Genomic DNA, 27,397 nt, shown 5'->3' on the forward strand with positions numbered 1-27,397 from the left:
CGTCTTCAGTGTTCCGTTCAAATAACTGCGTAATAGAACGACTGCGGCAGTCCTGCTTCATGAGAAGGTGCGCTGCAGCTATTTGCGAGCGAGGTGCACGTATAAAAAACCAATCTTCGAAAACCATTTAACTTATTTCAGACAAGCTAATCCACAGAACCAGGATTAAAAGAATGCCTAATATTGTAAACCGCAACTTTTTATTGCCTTTACCTCTTGCAGAGAAATCGCTGATCGAGAAAGTCAACGCTTAGTGCATCCAGCTGCTCATGCCGCGGTGGCGGTATAAAGGTAGAGAAACCGTTTACGTGAAACCGATTGCAATTATAGGAGGACCACGCCGCTCATGACGCTGTGTTAACCGCGCAAGCTGAAATTGTTCAGCTTGCATATACGCAGTTGCACTCTTTTTCACCATGAAATTATGCAGTCAGGCCGCACAGCGGAGGGAGTCGATCCAAAAGCCAGTTGGAGCGGACACATCGTGTAACTGTCCTTTTCACTCAGTCTGAAGCACCGCCGTGTGAACAACAGCGGTGGCGTCGGTGCCGTCACCAGGGCCTCCAGACCTCATCGTGGGGCGCCGATTCCACTGCACAAGGCACATGTGGCGGCGACCTGGTCGAAGACGAGGGAGGAGCAGCGGGAGGTTTGACTGGTTCTTCTGCCGCCAGGGACGGAGACGTGGACGAGACCACGACGTCGGGTGACGTCGACGCCGCGGGGACCTCCACACCTAGCTTAGTTTGCGTGGGTTGATGTGCGCCAGAAACAGGCTTCGCGGCATCGGGGGCAGCGACGACGTGGTTCGTGGCCGCGGCGATTCTCGCGCTGGCGACAAGATCCCTCGGCAACACGAGCACCAGGTCTCCGTTTCGCAGCCGCTTGGGCCGCAGCCGTACGTCCGCCTGGGGCAGGAACACGTCTGAAGGGGACGGAGAGCGCGAAGACGTCTCCGAGGCCAGCTCGTCACTCGAGACAGTCGCGTCGAGGGAGCTGTGGCTCGACTCTGCGGGAGCGCGCAAGTGCGTTGCGTTAGTGCAAGCGGCATCGCATCCATGGGATATCCCAATAACATCCTGAAAAGCACGGCAGGGGGGGGGGGGGTGCAAGCGCTTTAAAGATTCCAATCCTGCCGCACTACATTGCTATGTAGGTTGAAAAGCTTCAGAGGTGGGCCAGTCAAGCTTGCAAAGGAGTACAGTATTTCAATGCTGCCATGTGATAAGTGAGACTGTCTTTTCCCGCAATTAGACATAGTCATTTACACCATGTTGTATATTGGTTTATGATTTATATTAGGTGACGTTCAGTGACGTTGAGACAAATTCGTATCGAAAGTCCGCTTTCATGACCCGACCGAAAGGAATAGTTTGACATTATACATAAGGCGGAAGTTTTTCATCGCTTTGATAACGAAGCAATGTCTGCTCTTTGGGCTGCTACAGCGATGTGCAGAACCCGCAAAGGTCGGTGCTTGCTTGAATGCGCCGACACAATAGCCCCAATTTCATTACAACGACGTGCAAAATTCATCTATACTGTTATTTTCTTCGGTGGCCTGCCTTCCGTATACTTCTGGATCTTGTACTTCGTATACCAGAGCCAAGCAGCCAGACGTAGCCCTCTCCAAACTGTGTTCTTGTAAAGGTCTGCAGGTAAGTTTTACTGATGCAGCAGTTCCCCTCACCGTTCCTTTTTGCGAACATGTGGTTCTCAAAGGCGCGGCGCGCTTTATAGCTGTGCCAATACTTTACAATGGCTTCATAGCTACAGACATCCGCAAACTGCCAACCTGGTGTGGCGGCCTCGATACGCCTCGGCCTGCGGCCAAGGGTGTCCATGGCGGATTCGGGACCAGCGGCAGAGGTGCTCTGCAGCAGCGCACCGTCGGGGTCCTCAATCTCCCTGGCCCTCAGCTGCAGGTGGCCCAGGATGCGCTCGCGGGCTGCGACCGGGTCGCAGCAGCCACTGAGAGGCGAGTGCGCCGACTGCTCGGCCAGCGAGCAGAGGAAGCGGCGGATCTCCACGATGCACTCTTCGAAACCGGCGCGGAACTTGTGCCGCAACTCGGGGTCGTCCAATAGTCGCGCTGCACGTGAGGAGTACACGACGTTGAAGAGTTGCCACGTGTGCTCAACCCGATGTTTTCTCAGCTTTCCACCCAAAAGAGTGGCCAAATATAGCAGTGGCATGCCAGCTGTACAGTTTTTGTCTAAGGTATATGTTGGCCTCGTTCTGTGGCTCATATGTATGTATGTATGTATGTATGTATGTATGTATGTATGTATGTATGTATGTATGTATGTATGTATGTATGTATGTATGTATGTATGTATGTATGTATGTATGTATGTATGTATGTATGTATGTATGTATGTATGTATGTATGTATGTATGTATGTATGTATGTATGTATGTATGTATGTATGTATGTATGTATGTATGTATGTATGTATGTATGTATGTATGTATGTATGTAACACTGCATTATGGACAACCTTGCAAATTAAACGGCGCCAACTTTTCAGAGTAATTAAAGATAAGTGATCAGTGTACGGACCTCATAAAAATATGCACAGCGTCGGTCAAAAACCTCCAGACCACATGGTTTGCCTCTGGGCCCTTTAATTACGGCACTCATAACAATAACACGTCTTAAAAGGTAGTGGCTATAGGGTCCTCCTCACAACGCAGAGGTACGAAATTTGATGCATGCTATCAGGATATCCCTACACACGGCTGAGAAACAAATTGTGTGCCCTTCGACAAAGGCTTATACGCGTTCTGTGTTGACGCTCTTCAAGGCAACATAGCTAGAAACAAGGCACTTTCGGACAAAGCAAGCTTGACACCGACAGCGAATCGGCACGTACAGCGCGTACATCGCGCCCACGAATGCGAAATCTGCAGTAGTGAGAAAATGTGACACGCTCTTTCAGTTTGGAGTGTAGTAATTACGAGTGGAAAGGAACGACATGGCTCATGCATTGTCGCCTTGCGCTGTGTGTCCCGTCATAAGCTACAACTATGTAACCTAAAGAACCGCGAGACTATTGCGATTTACCTTGTGTTGTTTATGTTTACTAAAGAAGGACTACGCTCTTGTAGGGGCACATAATAAAAAACTTACCGGTCCTCCTCTGACGATGCAAAGCCTGTAAATGGCAGACGGTCATCTCGAGAATGTCCGCCTTCTCCAGCTTGGACTGGCGAGGACTCTGGGAGACGGGGGTGCAAGGAAACAAAGTTATTGTTGGAAAAATATTCCTTTCACTAACGTGACGCGCAATTCAGACAATCATGCGCGCTAGCGTATAATACGTACTTACAAATAACTGCGAGTAGTCTCGTCAGTGGAAGACTCAGTTTCTTACATTGCTTACTAATACTCCCACTGCTCACATATCAGCAGTGAACTTATGCGCGCAATAAGGACGCGTATTTTAACGACGAATTGGATTCGTTTGTTGTGTATACAGTGCTCTCATACTGGCTTGCATTCTAAGAAAATAAAAAAAAAATGCTGAAAAAGCACGCCCTCTTGATGCTAAATATGGTTTTTTTTTTTTTTTTTTTTTTTTTTTTTTTGTAGCGAGAGCTAAGTACTGGCCACAGTCTCGCCATTTCGCCGTGCCTGTCCGTGCCTGTACGAAGAGCGAAGAAAGAAAAAGAAATCGTGGGAGGCGGCATCTGGCAGCTGACATATGTGGCCGAACAATAACTGGACGGAGGGCTCCCTGACATTACGTTTGACAGGAGCTGCCAACTCGGGCCATCTCCTTCCATATATGGGAGGGTGACATCACAATCAGCCTGCCAAAATCCTTGTATTCACGGTATCCCTAGGCTACGCAGGCACGTTGACACGGCTCGGTTGAAGCGGGGCTGTATATGTTGGCTGGTAGCTTACGCCATCGCGTCATCGCGAGAGTTGGAGTCAAAACAGAGAGAAACAAGATATAGTGGAGGGCTTCGGTTCCCCGCGCGATAGAGGCTTTAGCCTCATCGCACTTTAGTGGCCAAAGGTGCCTCCTATGGCATAAATAAAGATGAAACCAAACCACAATGTGCATAAGCCATGTCTTTACTTTCAAGCCTAGCCTAAGCGTAGCCATGCATATAGATCTCGCGTGATTCCAGGTTTAACCACAAGCTAAACCACAGCTAATTTTTTTTATTCGCTCAGGGTTTCCTTTTGAATGCTGCGAAAGATATGTCAGGGCAGTCTGTGCAGGTGGATTGTACAGAAGGCGGGAATGACGCCTGTGATATAATGCGCCAAAATATGGTTTATTAACTAATATTAATTAATTGTTTCTCGTTTCATTTTATGGCTCTCGATCATGTTGACGATTAAGAGGCCGTGAGCAGAAGAGGAGCTCCCTGTTTAAACTTCATGGCTGGGCGTCATGGTTCAAGATATCCATCGCCAAAATTGTGCTCGGGAAAAAGACTCGATGTTGAAATTGACATCACTTCTCGGCGCTATATAGAACCGGCCAACTGCATCAAGGCAGTAAGATAAACTAGCAGTTTGAGAACCGATATCAGCGTCTAATGCGTATGATGCACCCACCTGAAGGTCGAAATGTATGCAGATAAAACAAAGCGCGGAATAATACTATCAGATTCATAGATAGGCCCTCGCGCCTACCCGATTACAGATCCCTTCGGCTATTATCCGTTGCAAAACGGCGTTGCGTATACTCAAATCGTCGCGTACTTGGTTTCAGAATTACCAGCATAATTTCCCGGTGGGTATCCTAAATCATAAAGCCTATTAAAAATTATGAAAGACTGCTTCTCCTCCACATTCAGACCCCCCCCCCCCCCCCCCCCCCCCCGTCATTCCTTGAGCATTAGAGACCCCCTCCCCTAATTTTAGTTCCTGGGAGATCCCTGCCTACAGGTAGGCTTGATTTGAAACTTGAATTTGCTACCTCCAGTGGTTACGAGTCCTGACAAAGATGGCTGATCTCGAGAGCATGACGCAACCATTACACAACGCGCTTCTCACGTGGCATCGTGAGAGTTATGGAGGCATGCGTGCAAGCATACCTCTGGTTTCGAAGGATCCAGCAGAAAAGCCTTCAGCTGGTTGAGGCAGCGGTTGATGCGCGCACGACGTCGCTTCTCCATCAGCGGTTTGGAGACCTGTTGCGGAGGAAAGCGTCCTTTCAGAGAAAAAAATATCGCACAAGTCAACTGCACAGACCGTATTCAGAATTGAACTCGTAGATATCGGCATTGAACAAAACATTACTCGTGAAGAGAACGCGGCTCATATAGGCACATTGATCGCGTGGAATACACTGGGAGGGAAATTCGCTTACATATCGTTGTCCGATGCCTACACGAACATTATGCCCTGCGATGGGATGTTTCCAGATGATAGTATTTGATTTTCGGAGCAGCTTTGAAAGGTTGTAACAACGTCGCGATTAAAGCCTCGCGCGCACAGAGGCTGTTGCACGCCCAGATTTTTTTTTTTTTTTTTCGAGCACGCGTTCTAGCCCTCCACCTCACCGGTGGGTCCTGCGCACACTGGGAGATCTAAGGGGAGAAAAATTTAAAAATGTCTTTTCCTACTAAGCATCCAAATACATGTAGCTTCTAACGACGCTTACAAATCTACAGCTCGGATGAACAAATGTATACCTCAGTGCTTCGTTAATGCGTTTCTTTAGAGATCTTTCACACTTTTGTGTATACTGCGCTAACACATAACTGCATAAAAATTTATTAAAAATCGAAACAATCTAGCTTGACTTGTGCGATAGCTTCCCCCCAATTGCACTTCTTGTCGAGCGCTTTAAACAATAAATTACGCCCTCAAAAAAATTTTACCCCTTGTTGCTCATTAATGCCGTGCACGACTGCCTTTCTCGGTGAACGCGCGTTGTTTCCCAGTAAATGCGCAATGCCATGACTCCTCTTTGACGTTACCACTGCAGTGCCACGATGAGGAAGATTATTTTCTAAGGGTCTGTGCATTTTCTTCTCTTTGTGAAACATAACTGTCCTTTTCGTCTTATGCTAAAGCAAAAACCCAGGTCGCTACGCAGTCGAGCCGCGAATAAGCGTCAATGATGACAATCAGCGAGAGTCCCACATAAAGGGAAAACCCACAGATTCCCACTCACAGTTTCAAAAGAAATGCTTCGCGAATTTGGTCCTATGCCTTCCCGCTTTAGCAAATATTTCAGAGAACAGTAACCACCAATAATTTTAAAAATAAAACAAGTAAAAAATATAATCTGCAAGCGGGAAGTGAATTCGGCCAACTTTGTTTAAATACAAGCTTGTATTTTAAATTCTTACTCGGTCTGTGCAGATGTATTTTGCAATATAAGGACATCACGTAGATAATACAGGCGATTAATTATCTATAATTACTTAATCCAGTTTTGAATTATTGATTTTAAGGTGTAATATTACATAGCGAATTTGAGGGCCGTCAGCAGCGAGCTTCGTTTTTTTTTTTTTTTTAATTTTCTTTATCGGCAGCTGGTTTCGATATATCGAATCTCAAAATTCGCATTTGAGAGCTGGTTGGGTTGGCTATGTTGCATCAAATAATTACGTTACAAGTTACAACATCGTTGAACATTCTAATATCACCAATATGCTAACAACTACATCATCAAATACACGAAAGTTCATCTATTTGATGCATAAGTACAGTAATAGAGACCTACTTCTTCTTCTTTTTGTTTTAATCTGAGCGCCCGAAAGCCAACTCAACAAGCTTTCAAATACACTTTGATGTTGTCGGTCTTCAATATTGCAATATAATATTGTCCCTTAAAATCAATATGTAAAAGTTGATGAGTCAGCTCTGATTAATAAATCATGTAATAATGCTCAAATTCTATCACCCACATGATATTCTTGTTTGTAAAACCCACCTGCAAAGACCGCAGAGATGTATTTTACATAGTTTCTAAAATGTGAAAGGTTAGAAAAATCACCCTATAGAGTACAGAATCGCAATGAATTCGCTGGACACACAGGAAATATTCTAATTGTCCTGAAATCGGATAATTAAAAAGCAATCCCAAATCGAATACGAAAACGAATAAAATGCAAGCTTTTATGCTGTAAAAGACCCAATTTTCTCGAATCGCAATAGACCACAAGAAAAATTTCTCCCACGAATAATTAGGGCAAAAGTAGCGCTCTATATAGTCTCCATCTCATTATTAACGCATGTCACGGCTGCCGAATAAATTGTTTTACATCCAAATCTCCCGAAAGATAGAATATGGACAGATTTTCGCGTGCTTTAAAGTTAGGAATACAGAAAGCCGTTGAATTGTTTGACGAGGCTAAAATCATGTTTTTATTTACAGATTAGACCTGCTCGTGAAAACTGTCGTCCGAGCTAAAACCTCGGTATTTCGAACTTCCCGTTTATTCGAACTCGCGTTTCAATGCCCTCAAGCATTAAGGGAATGCAGGGGAGGAAGTCATTCTGCCGTTAATTCGAACTTCTAGGGTTAGACATGCGATATTTAAGGTACAGTCTTTGTAAAAAGTATGCGGCCCAAGTGGTTCGCTTCTAAGCCCTGTAACACGGCTCCTGGCAGCAATACTGGAATATGAATGCAAGCTAGAGGAGGATGAGGACAAGATTTGTCATCTATGAGCTTTCGAACGCTAGAGTTGCGTTACGAGCCTTGTTACGGGGCTGAAAAGAAAAGCCCTTCGGCTGTATACTTTTGACAAAGACTGTACATACCTTTTTCTACATCAGGAAGCGGATCTAAAGACATTAAAATGGTAGTAATTAGTTTATGCACGGATTCCACGAACAAGACGCTCGACCTAACTACATATTGGTTCGCACCATGTGCCAACGTTCATGAGCCTGTTCGATAAAGGCTGCATGCTACAATGTAAGCTGTAAATGCATATTTTCTTTAAAATGCGCACACCCACGGAAAACTTTGCATCTTTGCATCTTTCCTGTCTGCATCTTTTCTGTGTCCTGTCTCCTGCGCAGTTTTATGTCTTCAGAAAGCCTTACGAACTAGCCTCTCATCACACACTTCTAGAGGTCTTGATAAGTCTGAAAGTTGTTCAGCGCCTTTTTCAGCAGACTCGAACCCGATTAACGACATGGGTCAAGTATTAAGACAAAGAAGTCATGTCCTTGGAAAACGTATATCTCGTTAGGAAAATAATAATAATTGGTTTACAGGAAAGGAAATGCGCAGTATATATCACGCTTTTTCCGCGGAAACCTGAACCGCGCGCCATAAGGGAAGGGAGGAAGGTGGGAGGGCTACGGAGTAATTTCGATCACCTGGGGATCTTTAACATGCGCGGACATCGCACAGCACATGGACGCCTCTCCGTTTCGTCTCCATCGAAACGCAGCTGTCGGCGGTCGGGTTCGAACACGAGCACTCCGGACACTAGTCGGGCACACCACGGCGGGGCAAAGAAAATCTAAGATCGACAAAAATTTATCATGTGGCACTCTCACCTGCATTGAAAGAGCCACCTTAAAAGTGGGTACTTTTAAGCTGCATAGGCAGGCACGTGTAGATTTTTTTTTTTTTTTACTATGAAATAATTCAGTTTTTGGAGAACTTATTTATTCGTAGTTAATGAAGTTTTATCTGCCATAGTGTCCACCGAAATCTCTAGCGTTCTCGCACTGAGCCTCTATCGGAGTGGAGCGGCCGAGAGTAGAACCCGTCGGTTATATATAGACCCATGTATGTGAACGCCATATCTGTCCAACCATGCATGTGCCCCGTGTGGCTGAATACTACCTGAATGCTACCGATACGACGAAAAAAAAGGGGCTCATGATTTCTTTCTCTCGTTCGGCACTCGGCTTTACCTGGAGTATTAATTTTTTCATGCATGGTCTGTATAAACACGACGCTTTTGAGAATTAACGCTATAAGGACCTCACTACGCGAGCTTATTCCTTTCCTTGATCAGCAAATCAAATTTCAAATCGTCCATTGTGAGGTTATATGTCGATGGTGATGCAGCAGTGATATCCACGTCGAACCAACGGATTCTGCCTGGTAAACGCTATCGAAAGTGGATAAAAAAAAAGGGGGAGGGGGGAGGGGGTCAACAAAGGCGAATGTTTTGCCAATGTTTCTTCTCCGTTAGCCGCGTGTCGTATACAGTATACCCTGTATGTACAATGTTTCATACGTGTACAGTGCTGCGCAAAAGTGGAGACCATGCGACTTGACTAAACTGCATGCCAGTGTTTCCTGACGGTGCAGAGGCAGTTTTCACGATCTGCATATAGTATCCCCCATGATATTCTTGCCCGAGTACTTTTGTCAGGCGAGCATTTCTATATAGAAAATGAGCAATCACAGCAGATCGCGTGGTCTCTCCACTTTTGCGTAGCACTCTACATGTATACACTTGCATCTAAATCAATTCTGGGAGAACGCAACAGAACATGTCGTAACAGAACGGGAGGATGAAGATGCCTGAAAAATAAATGAACAAGGGTTGAGGGTAGCCACAGTTCGGAAAGCGGACCAACGTTTCGACAAGGGGATTTCTCTAAACTTTGGCTTGGCTTGAGAACTGAATCGCCCAACCGCTTTCCCCTCGAACCTTGTTCAGTTCTCTTTCATGTCGTAACAGAGTTGCCTATAAGCACTTGAGGACGAAAGTCTTGAGGAGACAAGGCACCTGAGAGCAATTTGAACTGAAATCGCTCCGTCACCTACATATAGCTCGTTCGTTTTCCTCCATTGAAAAGGTCTCGTGAGTGCTCATATAGCGCACACAGTGTAGCCGTTTCGCACCTCGACAGCTAAAGGTATAGGAGGGAGCTAGCAAATAATTCGAAGCGCACTGCCCCGATTACCAGTTTGTTACGACGCGCGTAAGCTTTCATCCCAGTTCCTGAGATGTCAAAATATCCTCGTACAGGGTATAGGCAATAAATGATCTGACCAAATAATCATCGCAACTTTAAACTGGAGTCCTACAATTACTGGGAGTGCTATCAGAATAGACAAACTGGTGAATAAATCAATTGTTTGTGCTATCGGAGTCGAGGAGGCACAATTGGACGGAGAAAGACTAATGAGCGAAGAAACTATATACAGACACTTGCAGGAGCTACATGCCCGCATTGGAATATCACGAAGGGGCAATATGGCAGCGGAAGACATTGAATGCGCTTGTGCCAAGAAATCGCAGCAGATCCAGACCAAGGGGCCTAAACGAACAACAACAGGGTAGAGTATACATTTGTCTCTCGCTCTCAGATTACAAAGAGCACCTTGCCGGTCTCTTCGAAAAAAAAAAAAAAAAAAGAAAGTACACAGCATACGTATTCTGCAAACGCTTCCCTATGGCCCGGAAGCTTGGACGCCGGCAAAAAAAAGAAATAAAAAACGATAGCAACCTTGCGACGAGCAGTCCAACGAGCGGTGGAAGAGAAACACGTGTAAAATTAATTAACGGGCGGAGAAAGTAGTGCGGATTAAAAATAAAAGTAATCGAGGGTTGGGGATATTAGATGAAATGATGAAGATGACATTAACCATGGAAAGGTGATGTAAGGCTAACAAATGAAAATCATCGGTTTATCATAGCACTATAGCACTCACCGAAAGAAATGTGGGCGGGCAATAATAGTCAGATGAAAAGTCGAGCTCAGAAAATAACGTGGTGCAGTACATGGTTAGTTGTAGCTCAATAGGAGTGGAATCGACGCGGATGATGATCTTTCATAATGTGTGCAACAATAATGCTAGCTGAAATCACAGCAATGTCGATCAGCGAATACGAAGCACGTTGTCGGCCATTTTTGTGCAGACATGTTTAGTTACCAGTAGAATTTTTTTTTTTCTTAGTTTAAAGCAATGTGCATCTTGGAAATGAAGATTATTTCCCCGTAAAATACTTGTTGTGTTTGCTTTGTAAGCCGTATTACGATATGCTATTTCCATCGTACAAAAATTCTCACATCCCCGCAAAAGAGCAGCTAGCATTTTGCGCTGGAACACTAGCAAAATCTCATTTTTAAGGCCTTGATATTTTAGTTAGGCAGAATGTATTTCTTTTCGATGGAAAAAAAAAAATGTCGTTTGAAGTTTGAAAAGTCTCATATTCAAACATAACCTACAAAATGCCTATAAATCAAGCTCGTGAACGACAAACGAAAATAGAGCACAAGAGTCAAGCTAGTCGCACCAATAATTTTTTTTTTTTCCATACTGCTTTCTGCCATGTAGGCGAGCTCACACTGTTCAGACATATCGTAGTTTAAATGCAGAACTATGTGAACACACGAACGTTTTGGTAACTCAGAAACATCTTCCCTTGTCAGGTCACCGATGCCTGTCGACGTTTATGCTTTTTGAAAGTCAGCTAGCTGTTCTGTTAATTGATCTCAAAGGATGGCGTGCTAAGTCATAGTGTCGTACTTTATCTATAGGCGATGGTGCGACACACCATGCGTTACCGCTAAGAAAATAAGTTGCTTTCACAGAGAACGCGTGGCCCTTGCTATAGCCTATTTCAGTCAGAATTAAAACATCGGTTGCAAGTAAGCGGTCGTGGCACCATTTCGGCCTCTTCTCTTCAGTTTCCAGGCCATGTGCATTGAAAGTTCAGTTCAGTTTTATTCCTTAAAGGCCCCCTTTTCAGGGGATGTTACATAAGGGGTGGGAATACACTTGAAAATGCAACAAATAGTAATGATTATTTAACATTGAAGATGTTAGATGTCGAAGAAAACTGTCTAACAGAGGCCAGAATAGAAAAAGGGGTTTTCAGTGAATATTTTTGTAACAATGGTGCTGGAATTGAACGGACCCCGTGCCATAGTCGAATGTCTCCGTCACTCACCCTTCGACCGCCAGTCTTTGGTTCCGCACCGCTGGCCATGGGCGACGGCGGCGCGGCAGCGGCGACGGGCATGTTTTCTGGCTCGTCGTCCAGCACTGCCGCACTGCTGGGCGGCGAGAGCGGGGTTACGTCCACCGCTGACACCACTCACGCACCAACGCAATCACGCTTCTTCGGAGAGCACTGCCGCCTTGGCCTGCGCGGGCATTCGTACGGCCTCACCGTCAATCGGTTCGTAGTTAAAGTCACTCGAGAACAGAACCGCTCACTCTCCATAAAGACCGCAACGACAGCACAACAGCATATCGACACACTCTGAAAAACTGCATATGTATCAAGACAGCGAGGAGTAACTCTTTTCTCCGGTTCGAGGTGAAACTCGTTGCGACGAGGCGAATGATACGCGCACGAACAGGTGTGAAGTCAAACAACTCCAAGCGACGGGAAGCTGACACGCAGATGCCGGCACCGCCGCGAACGTGGCGAGCGCGCGTACCGCCGGCCGTCGTGACAGAGGGAGGGGGGCGGCGGCGCTCAGATTCCCGCCTGCTCTTCGCGCCGCCGCGCCTCATTGGTTGCCGGTTACGTCCAATCGGCGCTGGCGTGCTTACGGCACGAGCGGCCCAGCTTCTTTTTTGCACTTTCTTTACCGTGAAAACAATATAGCTATGTCGCAGGTCACGAGACAAGTTTCCAGCGAAAGAATTTCTTCTGGAGAGGGAAATGCAGCATTGACTAAATGAAGTTCGACAAAGCAAGTTGGGCGAGTTGGCGACGGCCTCCCATAACAACTACAATATGCAGACGGGACGAGAAAGGATTGAACGCAGCGCTGACTCGCAACTTAGTGAATTACCAGTCGGTATAAGTACGGCGTAAACGGCGTAATTACTGGCGGCTAGGCACGCACAATGTTATGAGTAGAAACAAAATTGTAAAACACAATTGTAACACGCGCCAACGAGCCATTATACCAGGGACGCATATGAATAGGCAAGAACCGTAATTAAATTACAAAGTAATAATAAAAACATGCTGGATAAGACAGCTACGTGAATAAGGTAGCATTCTAGGGCAAAAACAAACAACAAGAAACAATAAAAGATCTTGTTCCCTTCGCCCGTATGTATGTGCGTTATTGTCTTTCCAATTCTGACCGGCACTTGTAAGCATTTATGCCGGTTGGTTAGCCAACAAAACATTTCGTTGCGAGTCGTCACTGTGTTCCGTCCTCTCTCTTGCCCGTCTGTCGAGCAGTTGAAATGACTAAAAACTCGCAGTACGGAAACCCTACAGCGCTTTACAGTGGCTGTACGATCCACGATGAAAGAAAAATTGGAAGGAGAGCAAGAGGAGGAGAGGAGAAAAGGTAACAAATGCCAGAACACTACTGAGGCAAGTTCGGAAAGATTGAATATATGGAAAGGAAATTGAAATCATCCAGCGGAAATACAATACGGTTGACTGCACTCTTTTGAAAGGTATTTGCGACGCTCATTTTGCGAAGCGTGTGTTAGGCAAGTGACGCAATGCACGTCTGCAGACAGGAATGAATGCGCTTGCGTAATTTTATCACCGCAACCTAATGGAGTATCATCCCCCCCCCCCCCATATTAATAAAAGAACAAAAAAAAAAGGAACACGGTGGTGATCAAGCAGTCCTGATTAATGTAGAAAGTTTGGTTAGTTGGGACTTGTCATTAGAATTCACAAACGCCTAGAGCACTTAGGAGGAGAGGCAAGACAGAACCACTCATTCACATGGAACCGACGCTAGTGTAGCGTCACAAGAAATGAGTGCATTGTGAATTTAAAAGAGCCGCCCTCTTCTATGCTTGCTTCCCCATCTTCGCAAACGTGCGCTAAGCTCCTCCTCTTGATTGCATCCTCCTACGAAGCGACGTGAATCTGGCGTGAACATGACATAGGATTATCTATGCCTTCTGCTTTAGTAGCTTCTTCCTTTATTCACAGAATACAGTTCGAGATTCTAGATCGGCTGCGTCAACGCGGAGCTAGTGGTGCGTGCTGCAAGCCTGGTTGCGCATGGCGCGCAAAATGGCAAGCTAAAGAAAATTGTCCTTACTGCCTACTATTAAGCTTAATGATGAGCGTAAGTAGCAGAAGAGCGTGCAGGTAGCGTAAACGGTAAAGTGGCTTTTGAAATCCCGCGCTCTGCGGTAAAATTTGTTGATAGGTAGCGACATCTGTAGCTAAATAAAACAACTAAATTTTTTTGTTGGGATGCGAACAAAATATTGAAAATAAAAGCAAACTAATATACGAACAACTTTTATTGACATTAAAAATATTAAGTAAATTTATGCTTGATTATTTAAAACTACCGTTTGGTGACTGAGGCAGCAGAGAGGTTTCACTGCGGTGGCAGCAGAGGACGTCAGAAGTTCTTTAAAAATGGCGGCGGACTCGTCGTCAAAGCCGGTGCACATGGACTTAAAAAGCAACTTATTAGCAATGAATCCGACAATTATTTATGTTCTGGTTGCTCTAGTTGTTGTGCTGATAACCACATGTAAGTATGTTTTTATGTGGATGTGTCTGACACGCATGTTTCATCGCATTGTCGTTTCCATATGCGCACCGCTTGCTGTCAACATCACCGAATGAGGTGATGTGGAATCCGTTTAAATGTTTGGTAATTTCTAAAGGCCATCAATACTTCGCATTTATCGTTTTGATGTCCAGCAATTTATGTCAAAGTCTAATATTTCTCGGTGCAGCTCTTTGAAAGTGTTAGTCTTCAATCGATGCTTGTTTTTATGCAGTTTCATGTAATCTATCCTCTCTTTTGTTTCAGTAATATTCTTCCAACGACGGAAAAATCTTCGCCGAGCAGTGCTTTTCGTGGGCCTTTCAGACGCTGGAAAGACCCTGCTGTTTTCTCAGGTGATTAGAGGAGTATTCTGCACAGTACTAAATGCTTCGATAGAACGAACATAATACGGGTGGTTTATATCGCAGCTTCGTGATGAGTATACACATGCATAAGATAGCTCATTCTAAGCTTTTTGTCTCTGTTTATTATTTTGTATTTACCATTCAGGACGCGTTGTATCTGCTTGAAATCTCAATCTCCCGTTTTTACAGCTAGTAGCCCGCAAGAAGGTTGGAACTTACACTTCAATCAAGGAGAACAAGGCGTCTTATGATGTTCCAAAGAAAGTAAGTGCGTGTTTGGAACATAACATTTCCTCACTAATGCCTGCCACCGTCAGGTTACTGAGTAAAAAAATATAGAGATAACTTTCTGTGATTTGGCAGTAGTGTTTTCATTATTGCATCACATTTCTCACATTGCTTGCGCTTTTGATTTTCCCAGAGTCCTCTTAATTTCATCGATCTACCGGGCAATGACAGAATGAGAGCTAGATTTCTGGATCAGTTCAAAGGAATGGCTAGGTAAGCACGCGTGTTAGCGTCACATCTCTTCTTCATAAGGCCTGTCTGGCTGTGTGAGATATGTTGCTTGGCAAATGTCTTGTGCGGTGTTGATGTTTTGTCTTGTGGCATGAGCTCGTGTCGGTTATGAAAAATGTCTTGTAGTCAGCGGTCTTTTTTTGTGCCGTTGTTTAATTTTTGCAATGCTGTTTACCTTTCTTCTTATAATTCAGCAGTGCATATTCCTGCCTAACTTACCTCATGATGCATTCAGTGTCAGAAATTGTTTTCATGGCAGCATAGTTCCTGAAAACTACACCTTTTGCAGAGTGGCAAACGCGTGCATATTTTGAATTTAGCAAAATACGCACATTTTATATAGGTTTCAAAATGGCAGAGACCAGGGGTCAAAAGAAATCAAACAAGGGTTGACTTGACAGGGGAGCCGCAATCAACTAGGTGGCTAGTGCACACAGGCTCCCCCTCAGTCCTTGTTCAGTTTCCTTCGACTTCATGTACCAATCTTCTACACTCCGTTCTGCTTTGGAGACCTTGGGTGGTATTCATCATATATCACCTTTTGCGACATGTCCACTTCAGTTGCATCGTTGATACTCAAGTTGGCATGAATGCCACATTTTGCAGGCTTGGCTAGCCTGGTGCACAGCCCAGTAGGCTCGAGCATGCAAAAACTGGGCTAGTGCAAGCCTGGGATATTATCAGCATCATTGAAGTGAACATGCCACAAAATGCGACATTTGGAAAAAGCCACCTCAGTAGCAGGTGCCAGTTATGACTGCTAGGCATCTAGTTAATGTAAATAATATCCCTGTCACACGGCCGACTCGGAACTACCTTGAACTTCCTTGGTCTAAAGGAGCGCAAGGGAGTCGCAGGGAGTTTCGCCTTAAAGGAGTTGTCCCCGTGTCACACGGCTTGCAACGAGCTTCTCAGAGCAGCCAACAGGGGGCCATTAGGCGCTGTTTATTTTGCACAAAGATATAAAAAATAATGTCCAAAACAAACTGAAATATTTTTTATACTACTATTTTCCTCGCAAAATGCAATTAGCTTTAGTCATATCAATATAAAAGAACACACATTTGCTGAAAACAACGACCATGCTCTAAACATAGCCATTTTTTCCGCTCTGCTGGACACCATGCGCGGCGTTGTGCAATACGTGGTGCAGTCGCGACAATTAAACGCAACTAACCGAGTTAGAATACAATTTTATGCAATAAAAACTAATATATTTAGGAGTAAAAATTACATTATTGAAGAAATATGTTATTTAATGACTCGAAAGCAAAGCACATTGGAAACGAGAGTACTCCCTTCGCCCATCAATGGAGATCGTCGATCTCCTTTGCTTCAAAACTCCATTTAACTTCCTTCCATAATGGACTGCCGTGTGACACGGCACGTACCTCCCTCGAGGTAATGGCTACCTTGGTTGAAGGGAGTTGAAAGGAGTTCAGCCGTGTCCGTGTGACAGAGGTATAAGTCTCGCCTGATTTCTGTTATGCATACACTGTGCCATTTTAAGGATATTTAGAATTTATTATGGTATTATGAGTCATCACATCTAGAAATTGCCCGCGGTGGTGCTCAATGTGTAATTCCGATTTCTGAGCGGTGCTTCCAGGTCTCTCTTTGTCTTGCCTGGTTGTTTGCTGATATTTTAAATATCAATTTTGGCTCAAATGCACCTTCGAATGCAACCTAAAGATACACAATCAGGAAATTTGTGCTGCTTGTGTGCTTTGTGTGCTGCGAAATGATTTGTGTGCTGCGAACTGCATTCTGTCAATTTTGTTGTACCTGAAAATTTGATGTTGCCCCCCGTGCTGCTCATATCTTTCTTTACAGATGTTTCAATTTAAAAGCATCTCGCAATGCAATGTAAAGGACAAAACACACACACGGGGAATGTAGTAAGCAATTTGATTGGTGTCAATTTAGAAGAAAAAAAGTGGAAGAAAAAAAATTGATTCGGATTCGAACCTCTGTTTTCGTTATTAAATAACGTAGCACCTGCTCACTGCATCGCGAAAACAATGAAGCTAAACACTTTTTATTGGGATAGTATTGATTTTCATATAGTTTTTTCCCAAGTGGTGCGGCTTAGCTGAAATTGGTGAGATGGTACCGTTGAGAGAACAGAACCATGCGCACTGAGCTGCTGATCTCAAGGATGCAGGTTCAGTCGGGGCCATGGTGGCCACTTTTCAATAGAGGCTGAAAGCAAAGCACTCATGTACTATGCAGTGTCAATGCACATTGAATCCCAGGTGGTTGAAATGGATTATAGCGCTTTACTGCAGTGTCTCTTATAGCCTAAAAGTTACTTTTGGATGTTGAACCCTATAAGCCAAGCTAGTAAACATTTGGAATCATAGTACAAAGAATTCTCAACTCTTCTATTTTGCAAGTTTGGTCTTGAATTTAATTGGTCAGCAATATGCATGAAGCTTAGAGTGAATTTTTGCAGTAGCAAACAGTTCAGTGGAGTGCATGGCAATCATGCCTCTGAATATTCAGTAGTTTCAGAGCTGCTTCAGGCACCTGTGCACTGACTTATAACAGGCCCCATTCTTCTGCAGGACGTATTATTTTCAAGCAGTCATAATAAGTGCTGTTCTTGGAGTGGAATGGAAAAAGGGAGAATTGTTACAAAAAGGCAGCGAAAATTTTTTTTTTTTTTTGGATGCCAGATTCCTGCCTTGGTGACAAGCCACACAACTTGTGATAGGCTCCAGATGAATTTTGACCATATTGCACAAGAATGTCAGTGTACAAGCAATTTTGTGCTTTGCACCATCAAAATATGGCTATCGAAGCTGGCATTTGACCTGTAGTCTCAGGTTTAGTAGCAGAACGTCGTAGTGGCTAAGCTATCACTGAGAACAAATATTAATAGTTCCAGTTCAATTGAGAGCTCGATCAGTTTTTAGAATGCCCAGAACAATGCCCATAACCAAGGGTCCGCTTGTAAGAAGTCTTCATCTGACAACGAATACAAGAGAATGCAGTTGATCTACTCGTATTTGATTTCAGCAGTTCCAAATTCCTCGTCATCTCCGTATGAATTACAGCTTTTGCACACCTTCAGCTTGGCCATATAAATCTTTGTTGAAAGGTCCACTGATTTCTTCCTCAGTGTTGATAATGAAAATCCTGGCTCGGGTCTGTCGTGCTTTGGTCTGAACACTACAGAACTGAAAACGTCATTATTAATAAATTGTGCCTTATGGTCAGTGTTATGAGAGAACACTTCAGAGGAAAAAGCAAGGCACCTACAAACAAGGAAAACAAGGCAAAACCTCGACGGCTGCCACATTGCTTAAGTCGGCTATGTGGCGGCAGCAGCAGCCATGCATTGAAGAGCTCATTTTGAAGCGTGCTCGTGGTTGAAGGAAACGGGTTGAATAGAGGAGGGTAAACGTGCTCAGGAACTTATGCTGTCCAGTGCAAGGGAGCACGCAATTGTGCACTTGCTACATGAGGCGATAATTTGCGTCAACATTCCGCATGATGCTAGGAACCTCTGAAAGAGCTGCTCGTCTCGTTGCTCAAGTTATGGGTTTTCAGAAAATGCTGCTCTTCGACGGGAAGCAGCCGGTGAGGCTAGCCAATCACAGAAGGCCTTGAAGGTGTGTAACTTCTGTTCAAGCTAGTTTGTTCTTCTACCATTGTTTTGGCAGACAAGTTGTTGCCATTGAAATAGTTTAGCAAAAGCTCGGTAGGAATAACGGAGCAAGGAAAGCTATTGTGGTGTATACATTTTTAATTATTATGGAGAGGTGTGGAGTAGAAAAATCTTGCCTCTCGCGAGTCTCAGCGGCACAAAATTTCGTTTGGTGCAGCATACCCTGTCCCTTAGAAAAATGCAATGTATTACCAGAGGTATATTTATTTCTCTTGAGATAAATACTTTATGCTGTCTGGTGTTAAAAACTACATGCAGGCATACTTATGCTTTCCTGATAACACAAGGCAACTTAACTTTAAAGCAGTAGCAGCCAAGGAATGCTCTGGTCACAAAGGCATCACATATGGTGAAGAAAATTGCTTTATATGGTTACCGCTTTAGCAGAGCTGTGAACTTCTACATGTTCATTACACCTGAGGTGCAGTGCAGTTTTCTACATGCTCACTATTATAGGCAGACTGTGTGCCTAATAAATGAGCATTTATTTTACATAGGTTTGGATGCATTTTGCTCCTTAGGTGCCATACTTTGGTGTCATTTCCTTATTTCTTAGGTAAGCTGCCATTTTCACACTATGCAGCACAGCCCTCCGTGGTGAATATTTGTGGTTAATACTCAGTTAAAAAAATAATAAAATGGTGCAGAGCCATGTAGGAGAATCATGTCTGAAAGTGGTTTGGAGCAGTTCCTCTGAATCATTCTGGTTCGGGTTCTGTTCCAAGATAGCAAAAAAATGTCTGGGTTCAGTTTGGTTCCAGGCAGGAATTCGAGTTCAGTTCAAGTTCTGGATCGAGACTCTGGCTCTTGGTCAAGCTGCATGTGGTTTCAGATTTTGGTATTTCATTCCCGGTGATCTTGTTTGAGTTTTCTTTTTTTTTGTTCATTGCTAATTATGCTCCTTTCTTAATGTATTTTTTTACTTACCTTTTCAGGGCTGTTGTTTTTGTTGTGGATAGCGTGAACTTTCCAAGGGAAGTCAGGGATGTGGCAGAGTGAGTTTCATTTTTGCCTCTTGGCATTATGAAGAGAGATATTATTGATCTCATTTGCTTTTGTACTGTTGTTGTTCTGCACTGGCATTTGAACAAGCATGTGAAAGTTCATCATTCAACCATTGTTTAAGGGCTAGCACGGTGTAGTCAATTACCTTTAAAAAAAGGAGGTGGACTGCAGTGGTGCGTAAGGCACGCCGACAGCCATAGTTACAACTTCAAAAATGAGTGATTTCATTGTGATTAATCTTGCAGGTTTCTTTACAACCTATTGTGTGACCCCGTCATCTCGCAGCACTGTCCACCAATAATGATTGTGTGCAATAAGCAGGGTGAGTACTGCATGCGGTCATGTAAGAGTTTCATGTTATGCCATATAGCCATTTACAGAGGCAGCTATTTGCAGATCAAACCATGGCAAAGTCATCCAAGGTCATCCAGTCACTACTGGAAAAGGAAATGTAAGCTTCAACGTTTGAAATATTCCTTTTTTGCACTAAAATCTGCAAGCATAAGGGAAAAAGAGGTTGATTTGCAGCTGTGATGTTAATTTATGTTTTCATTTTGCATGGCCATTGATGTGATCGGCTTCAAATGATTATTACTAATCACATAGCATTGTTGTGCATGATTACTTTGTAGCGAAATGTGTATTGTTTACAGTCTGCGTGTCTCAATACAATGGTTATATTCCTGTGCAGGAACGTTCTCAGGACGACGCAAGTTTCCGTGCTGGAGTCCACAGAGGGGCAAGCTAATAATAATACATTCCTCGGCAAAAGAGGGAAAGACTTCCAGTTTGCGGATGTGTTGCCCATTGCAGTAAATTTCCTGGAGTTCAGTGCCGAGGCACCAGAAGAAGCCCAGCTATCACTGTTCACAAGTTGGCTTGCCAAGGTGGCATAGGTGAATGACGTCTAACGTACTTCAAAAACAAATGTTAAATCTTACCTCTACTGTATAATAGGGCCGCCTCTGCATTGAATGACTCGATGACTGACAAATAGCTGTATTGTGTATTACCACTTTGCGAGCATTTCGCTTGCTATAAATGGTAATTCATTTATATGCTATTTGTTGGTAGCCCTTTTACATTAAACATGGCTTGCCTGCATTTTGAGGCCTGACGTGGATGTATACAAGACAGATAAAATGCTTTATTTCCCCACACTTTGGCTCTGATGTCAATTGTGCCTTTTGCTTGCAAAAGGTTTTCTTTCTGTAGATGGCAGGCGGTGACTTGAGTTCAGAAGTGGAGACATATCACAACGTAGCATGTACACATTGATCCCAGTGGCAGAACCTATGGTACCAGATCTTCCTTTGTCCTGCAGGCAAAAGCCTGGCTCACAAGTAGGATTTGGTGCACGGCCAGGATGATGTATAGCTTCAGGATGCAAGCGCTGACCAGCATTGCTTGCTTCACCAAAAGGTTGACGCTTTTCCTAACGGTAATCCCCACCTGAAATGAGAGTCTTGTGAGGTTTTCAACTGTGACACAGAACTATTGCATATTTCTGTGTTCATCATTTTGTAATCGAGTGTACAGCTAAGAGGGTACACATGGTATTGCAGTTTAACTTCAATAGCCATGGAATCAGTGTCTGAGCACCTGTCTTTTTTCTTTAAAGACTGTAAAGATTAGAACCCAAATCAAATAACGATCACATTGTCAAATCAATATGTTTTGTGGTTTGCTTCATATTGCAGAGTGTGCAGTTCGGCTCCATAACATTGATGGCTGTGGTTTTAGTTGCTTTGCTAGGCAGAAGCTTTAATGCACTGTGGAAAGGCCTCTGAGTAGTTCTGAACACTGAAAATAAACATAATGCGTGTAGTGGCCCATTTTAATTGTGCCATGAAAAGTGGTGAAGGTTCAAAACTCATTCACAATATCTCACAGGAGCACCTGTCTCCTTGCCTACTATACATGCAAGACGTAGGTATGAAAGCACAGACATTAAATGTTTTATTGTTCCGATACATAGATGACCGCAAAACATCTTGTCATTGGCTGATTGCTTCCACTTTTTCATTATATATTGCCATTCTTGTGTTCACACACAAATAAAGTTAACTTTAGTTGCTTGTCCCGGTCCATTATATATTTAGGTGGTGCAAGTGCTGCACCGTTCAGTTGTTTAGATGCATCATTTGTGTAGAAAGCTCCTCCCATGCCCCCACACTCCGTATTTCAAAATTCTAACCCCACTGCTAATGAATCTTTCTGAAATATTTTTGTGGTTGTGCGTTTGAAGTACAGTGACCGACAACTGCTAGAGTATAGTGAATGAAGTTTTGAACTCTGGGTTGTCAAGGGCCTTTCCATAAGTTATATCAGATGACTGAATGGTCTTGCTGCCTTGTTCAACTGTGTTGGATATGGTGAAAATTCCAAACTAAGTACTGCCGAGCTGCCACCGCAGCTCACTGCATCTGCTCTAACTACGTCCATGAGATAGCAGTTGTGAGCTATTTGTTAGCAAGATAGCTAGAATGTCGTGAAAATATTGTCAAGTAAATTTCAATACCGAAAAGTGCAAGGGCTCATGCAGTTGGTTACATGTCTTCTCGTGCACAACTGCAAAGCCATTTTGACCGTTTGATCGCTGTGATCGTAAGCAGCACTCATTTTTCAGTACAGTACAATCTTGTCAGTTCATCCCCCATTAACCTGAGTTATTCAGACCAGGAATGCAGTCCCTGCAGGCGGTCATGTAGGTCTATACTGTCAGACACTCGCTGATTCAGACATGGTGGGCACGCATCAAATAATTCAGAAAGGCAATCACGATGTATGACCGGTGAAGCCAACTTTCATCCTGATACACCAAACTTAAATTGTATTTAACTGTCGCGCCCGCGCACCTCAATCATGCACGCTGTGACAGGCACAACAACAATCTGTGGTTCCTTGTTGCCAAAATTAGGGTGCCTAGAAGGGGAGGTATGAAGAATGTGGCGCGCTGCCCGTAGAGAGGAGTGGCCCTCTGCATGCGAATTCCGTGTGGGGGAAAACAGAGTGCTGAAGTCAGGGACGCCGTCAGCATTTAGCAGGAGATGACTGAGAGAATTTAGTCAGTACATGGCTTTTGTGTAGACTGTTTTTCTGTAGTTCGCTGCATGTGCTGCTTGTTTATGCTTGCTGCATGCTGCAAAGATGCCATCAATGTGAAAGGAAAAAAATCTAAGATGGCGCTTTGTTCTCGTACGAGACTTTGTATATATGTTGTGTTTGGATAAAGTGTTCCTTTTCCGTGTGGTGACTTGCCAAGATTAGTTTGCGAAGTGGGCGCATACCATTCCAAGGGCTGTCAAACCACTGCAGGACAATTCAGCTGTTTGAGAAAGGCACTTTGACAGAAAGCACATAGTTTCTGCGCATGTAATTGCTTTCAAAGCAACTGGTGTGTCAAGGAACAGCACTATGAAAGTTAAAGTATCTTTTCTGGTGGCATGCTGCACATCTCTCAACCTTGTATTTGCATTTTGATGGAAACAGTCTAGCAAAGCGCCGATTTTCCTCTTGTCTGTCGGCAGGTATATCCAAAGTGAATTCAAGAAGATTGTGGAAGGGAACGAGGTTGTAATACCGTGCAACACTTTGGTATTAAAAGATGGTGCTGTTTCTGAGCCTGCCATTTCCAAAGGAAAGAGATGGACAAACAACTTGCAGTTGTGTCCCTTCAAAGAAGATGTCCACGGAACCAAAAGCATATTCGCAGGAAGGAGGAATGGCATGGCAATAGATGAGGAGGAAACAAAAAGTTGGAGCACTCAGTCTTATGACTGTACGGCCAACAAGCTTAATTTCAATCGTATAGTTTGCAGTCGGTCCTGTGGGGACAGTGAATTTCTGAGGAAAAAGTAGTCAGAATTACTCAGAAAGCTCTCATTACAGCGTATGTGATGGTTGAATTAGTGCTGCTTTAGCATGCAATGCATTCGACCACTCTCGAACCTGATCAAACCTACCGTTAAGAAACGAGATTACGAAAAATTTTTCGGGTGATACTGGCAGCAACTATCGCGTCCACTTATAAGGAAGGGAAAGTATTGGACATGGGATTGCACAATAAAAGCATTCTGGCCTAGAAAGGCACCGCAAAAATTCACTGGCTTTAAAAAAGCAGGAAACAGATTCGCACAGATACCCAAAACTGCTGTTATACTTCGTTACGTTTGCAAACTGCATGACAACAGCAGTGCAGTACAATTTTTAGCATACCTAAAGAACTGCGCTACCTGCTAAAACTTCTAACGTTCAGTAAAGCGCATTTCTACTATGACCGTTTCCTTGCGTGAGCAAGCAGGTGCACTAAAAGTGCTGATGGCGCTGTTGACAACAATGCCGCAGCGCAGAATACACAAAAACGCGCAGACAGGGCCAGTTTCTCCCAAATGGTTTTCACACCTCCCGTTCTAGGCACCCTACCGAAATGTAGCCTACTGGCATAGTTAGGAGGCACCACTGCTACTGTGTCCCAAAGCAAAATGAGCTGCGAAGGAACTTGCATGACTTTGGAGCAATCCTTTAACGCTCCTGACATTGTGTGTAAAACAAAGCACTTGAGAAAACCACGAAAATCTTCGGTGTCGCTTAGTTTTTGTTTCAAATGTAAAGACAATCATGTTTCAGGTGTTCGTTGAATTACTGTGACGTAAACGGTTTTCGACAGTTCTTCAGGAATATGTGATGTAATTTGAAGTTTTGGATTGGATAATTCCAATATTTTTATTGGTCCTTTGAAGGCTGCATCAACAAAAGCTCCTTCTGTCATGGTAGTATACTGTATAGCGACAGTTATTGTGTTTGTGTGTGTGTGTGCAGTGATGTAGGAGTTATCTTTTGTATCTTTCTTTTTTTTTTTTTTTTATGAACACCCACTGCACTAACCAGGCATAAGTTATCCTTCACATAGCTGTTCTTATTTCTTTATTTTTGCTGTTGATAACTCTGCTGCACTTATTTTCAAGTGTGCACAGTTGCTGTTTATGTTAGCACATAGGCAGGAATGGAGCCATCCATACAACATCCGGTCATTGCATATCTTAAGAAGGCAAGAGAATAAAAAGTAAGATGAACACAGATTCAGACCAGCTTCCAAATATCATAGTACCTTTGGATTAACTTCTCTGACTAATCTCAAAGAAATTAGATGAGAAAACATAATTTATTTTGATGTCAGTTACAAATTTACACAAGGCACGACACAGAAGAGAGAAAAAAAAAAAAAAAAAATTGACCAGTCCATAACTCCTTTGATGTGTTCTGTCCTGTTGGCTGTAGTGTTGTGATAGTAATTTAATAGATATTTTGCCAACTTGCTGCAACATTATGCTCATGTCAATGATTAGGCTAACTGTGTACCATATTCAGTGGCAAAAGTAGCAGTGGTGATGGTTTTCTAGGATTGGTTTGGCAGTGACAGTGCTGATGTAGCATACTCACCTGGTAGATATCAAGACTAGCGTGTAGCCAGCTTCACAGGTCAAACAGCATCGGCCATCATTTTGCGGAAGTCTGAGAGTAGCGTGTAGTCCGGGTCCTCATCAATGTCCACCATATCCTCGGCCGATCCATGCTTCCGGAATGTGGAATTGTACCGGTACAGGGAGAGGGGGCAAGGTAGCAGCTCTGGCATGACTGAGTGGTGTGTGATCAGCGATGTCAGGGTGCTGAATTCCTTTGTAAAACCCTGAAAACAAAGTAAAAATGAAGGTGAGATACAATCAACCACAACTCTTGAGCCCTGGTAAAGCGGGACAGTTGCCAGATAAAATTGTGAGGCTAAATGCTTACGACCGCATGCATAAATCTCGGGTGGGCATCTTTACAAGTTCAGCCTTTTCTCATTATTCAGCAAGGTTCCCTGTTGTACTCTATTGCCTTAAAGGGCCCCTGACCCTAGGTTTGGGAGCTTTAATTGAACAAGCGCTGTTCATAGATGAGGTGTTGATAATACCCACAAAATAACAGAGCTATCCAAACCCTGGAAAGTGGTGAAACTTCGAAGTCCCACAGCTCCTTCTAACAAGGCATCCTCCTCGGCATAGAATGACATATGTCTGATGATGCTGCGTTGTCTGCAAATTATTTTTGCAAAACGTCTAATGTACTATATCGCCTAACTTCTCCTCATCCTAGACATTTGTGCTCATGCAATCCACACACATTAATGCTGTTTGTATAGTTTCAGATCTACAGGGAGGAGACCTGTAGTGCCCCTTGTGCCACGCTAATATGGCACTCAACGATGACGAAGTTGGAATTAGTGCATGTGGTGCAAGTAGTGCTTGAAAGTTGAACTCAGAATGGTACCCAGCATACTGGTGATCTGATGTCCACAGCATAGTCACCACCACCTAACAATATGGCTATGTTGATGCCATTGCTTTTAACGTGAAATTTTGTAATGTGTGCATTTAACCTGATTTTGATGCTGGGTTGTGAAAAGACCCCCTTGTTTATCAGAATTTCAGTGTAGTGTAAAGAAAGCAGTAGTGATAGTGGGGAGTTTAAACTCTCTATTAAAATGTCTCGGGTGTTTTTTTTCACAATGCTCGATAGCCGCAATCCCAAGTCTGCACCTTTGAGTTGCCAAGGCAAATGAGTGGTTGTCCCTTTCTGCTATTGAGAAGGCCAGTCTCTCTTTTTTCCAAGCAGCTTGTATGTTTTGGCGTTGAGAGATCCAAAAAAATTTTTAAAATATGTCAGAGGAACAAAATTTGAATCTACCTTAAAAAGATGCATTCCCTTGATTCATGCATTCCATAGCACTCAGCTACTGTGACCTTCACTGCCCATGTGATATGTAAGCCTCAGATGCCCTCAGGGTTTGATAAAGGATCAGTACTTAGTGCACATTTGTGTTTTTCTTTTCTTACCTTGATCTTGTAGCCCCTGTTGGTGTGCATTATGAGATAATGGGCGATGCCACTGGGCTGAAGGCTCCTGGGAACACGCAGTGACAGTGCGAAGCACCCTGGTTTGGTGGTACTCTGGCGCACCAGGAAGGACCCAACCGGCTCCTGCGACAGCACCTCCAGAGCGATTTCCCTGCGAATATGCAAGAGTGTCCTCATCTGTAACTCTCGGCATATTAAAGAGTCAGGTTGCAATGCTAATAGTGTGTGCGTGCATCAGTTACTCATTCTAATGAAAGCCTGGTTGCTGGCTTTTACATGTGGGTGTCATTCCGGTACCCACTTCTTGCATTGCATTCCATGCCATGTGTGCACATCAAAGGCACTATAATATTTCAGTGCCACATTGTCATTAGCGCCATCATCATAAATGGAGGAAACATTCATATTAGAAGCATAACTTCAGCCTTTTTTCATTTTTTCATTTTGCTCTTCTTTATCATCCTACTTGCAGGAGATGCTTGGCCAATATTTTACAGATCTGAATGTGTTATTAGCGACTAGGTTG

At 43.7% G+C, this 27,397-nt stretch overlaps 3 protein-coding genes across 5 annotated transcripts in view; 1 reads left to right on the top strand and 2 right to left on the bottom strand.

The window, feature by feature from the left end:
- Nucleotides 1-456: 456 nt before the first annotated feature.
- On the bottom strand, nt 457-11,928 carry LOC146197462 (protein deadpan-like). Its single transcript, XM_084596482.1, has 5 exons — nt 11,857-11,928; nt 5,062-5,157; nt 3,134-3,221; nt 1,796-2,092; nt 457-1,009 (listed from the first exon to the last, which is right to left on the bottom strand). Exons 1-5 carry the CDS (start codon nt 11,926-11,928, stop codon nt 552-554), a joined length of 1,011 nt encoding a protein of 336 aa, XP_084452608.1. The 3' UTR covers nt 457-551.
- Nucleotides 11,929-14,248: 2,320 nt separating this feature from the next.
- On the top strand, nt 14,249-27,001 carry SrpRbeta (signal recognition particle receptor beta). 3 transcript variants are annotated; one of them, XM_084599292.1, is made up of 9 exons: nt 14,249-14,389; nt 14,675-14,763; nt 14,965-15,039; nt 15,197-15,276; nt 19,903-19,962; nt 20,218-20,294; nt 20,369-20,423; nt 20,664-20,868; nt 26,864-27,001. In XM_084599292.1, the coding sequence occupies exons 1-8, from the start codon at nt 14,272-14,274 to the stop codon at nt 20,866-20,868; spliced, it is 759 nt and encodes a 252-aa protein (XP_084455418.1). In that variant the 5' UTR covers nt 14,249-14,271; the 3' UTR covers nt 26,864-27,001. The 3 variants fall into 3 exon arrangements, with proteins under 3 accessions (XP_084455418.1, XP_084455419.1, XP_084455417.1); XM_084599293.1 differs by lacking the exon at nt 26,864-27,001 and adding an exon at nt 21,173-21,316; XM_084599291.1 differs by lacking the exon at nt 26,864-27,001 and having other exon boundaries at nt 20,664-21,132.
- LOC146197464 (uncharacterized) overlaps nt 21,290-27,397 on the bottom strand; it is a 167,256-nt gene continuing 161,148 nt past the window's right edge. Inside the window, exons 9-11 of the mRNA XM_084599290.1 lie at nt 26,851-27,022; nt 25,415-25,661; nt 21,290-21,424 (exon numbers count right to left, since the gene is read on the bottom strand). Coding sequence (XP_084455416.1) covers nt 25,455-25,661; nt 26,851-27,022 — 379 coding nt within the window. The 3' untranslated portion in view covers nt 21,290-21,424; nt 25,415-25,454. The remainder of the gene's footprint in view (nt 21,425-25,414; nt 25,662-26,850; nt 27,023-27,397) is intronic.

This window comes from Amblyomma maculatum, chromosome 3 (assembly GCF_055883805.1).
Source record: "Amblyomma maculatum isolate TAMU_Amacu chromosome 3, ASM5588380v1, whole genome shotgun sequence".
In the NCBI taxonomy this organism is placed as follows: Eukaryota; Metazoa; Arthropoda; class Arachnida; order Ixodida; family Ixodidae; genus Amblyomma; species Amblyomma maculatum.

Excerpts from the sequence above, each read along its gene's own strand:
- LOC146197462 (XM_084596482.1), bottom strand. The coding sequence starts at position 11,928 with ATGCCCGTCGCCGCTGCCGCGCCGCCGTCGCCCATGGCCAGCGGTGCG. Across the intron at positions 5,158-11,856 it reads CAAAGACTGGCGGTCGAAGG|GTCTCCAAACCGCTGATGGA; the intron begins GTGAGTGACGGA and ends CCTCCGCAACAG. Across the intron at positions 3,222-5,061 it reads TGGATCCTTCGAAACCAGAG|AGTCCTCGCCAGTCCAAGCT; the intron begins GTATGCTTGCAC and ends CCCGTCTCCCAG.
- SrpRbeta (XM_084599292.1), top strand. The coding sequence starts at position 14,272 with ATGGCGGCGGACTCGTCGTCAAAGCCGGTGCACATGGACTTAAAAAGC. Across the intron at positions 14,390-14,674 it reads TGTTGTGCTGATAACCACAT|TAATATTCTTCCAACGACGG; the intron begins GTAAGTATGTTT and ends CTTTTGTTTCAG. Across the intron at positions 15,277-19,902 it reads CAGTTCAAAGGAATGGCTAG|GGCTGTTGTTTTTGTTGTGG; the intron begins GTAAGCACGCGT and ends TTACCTTTTCAG.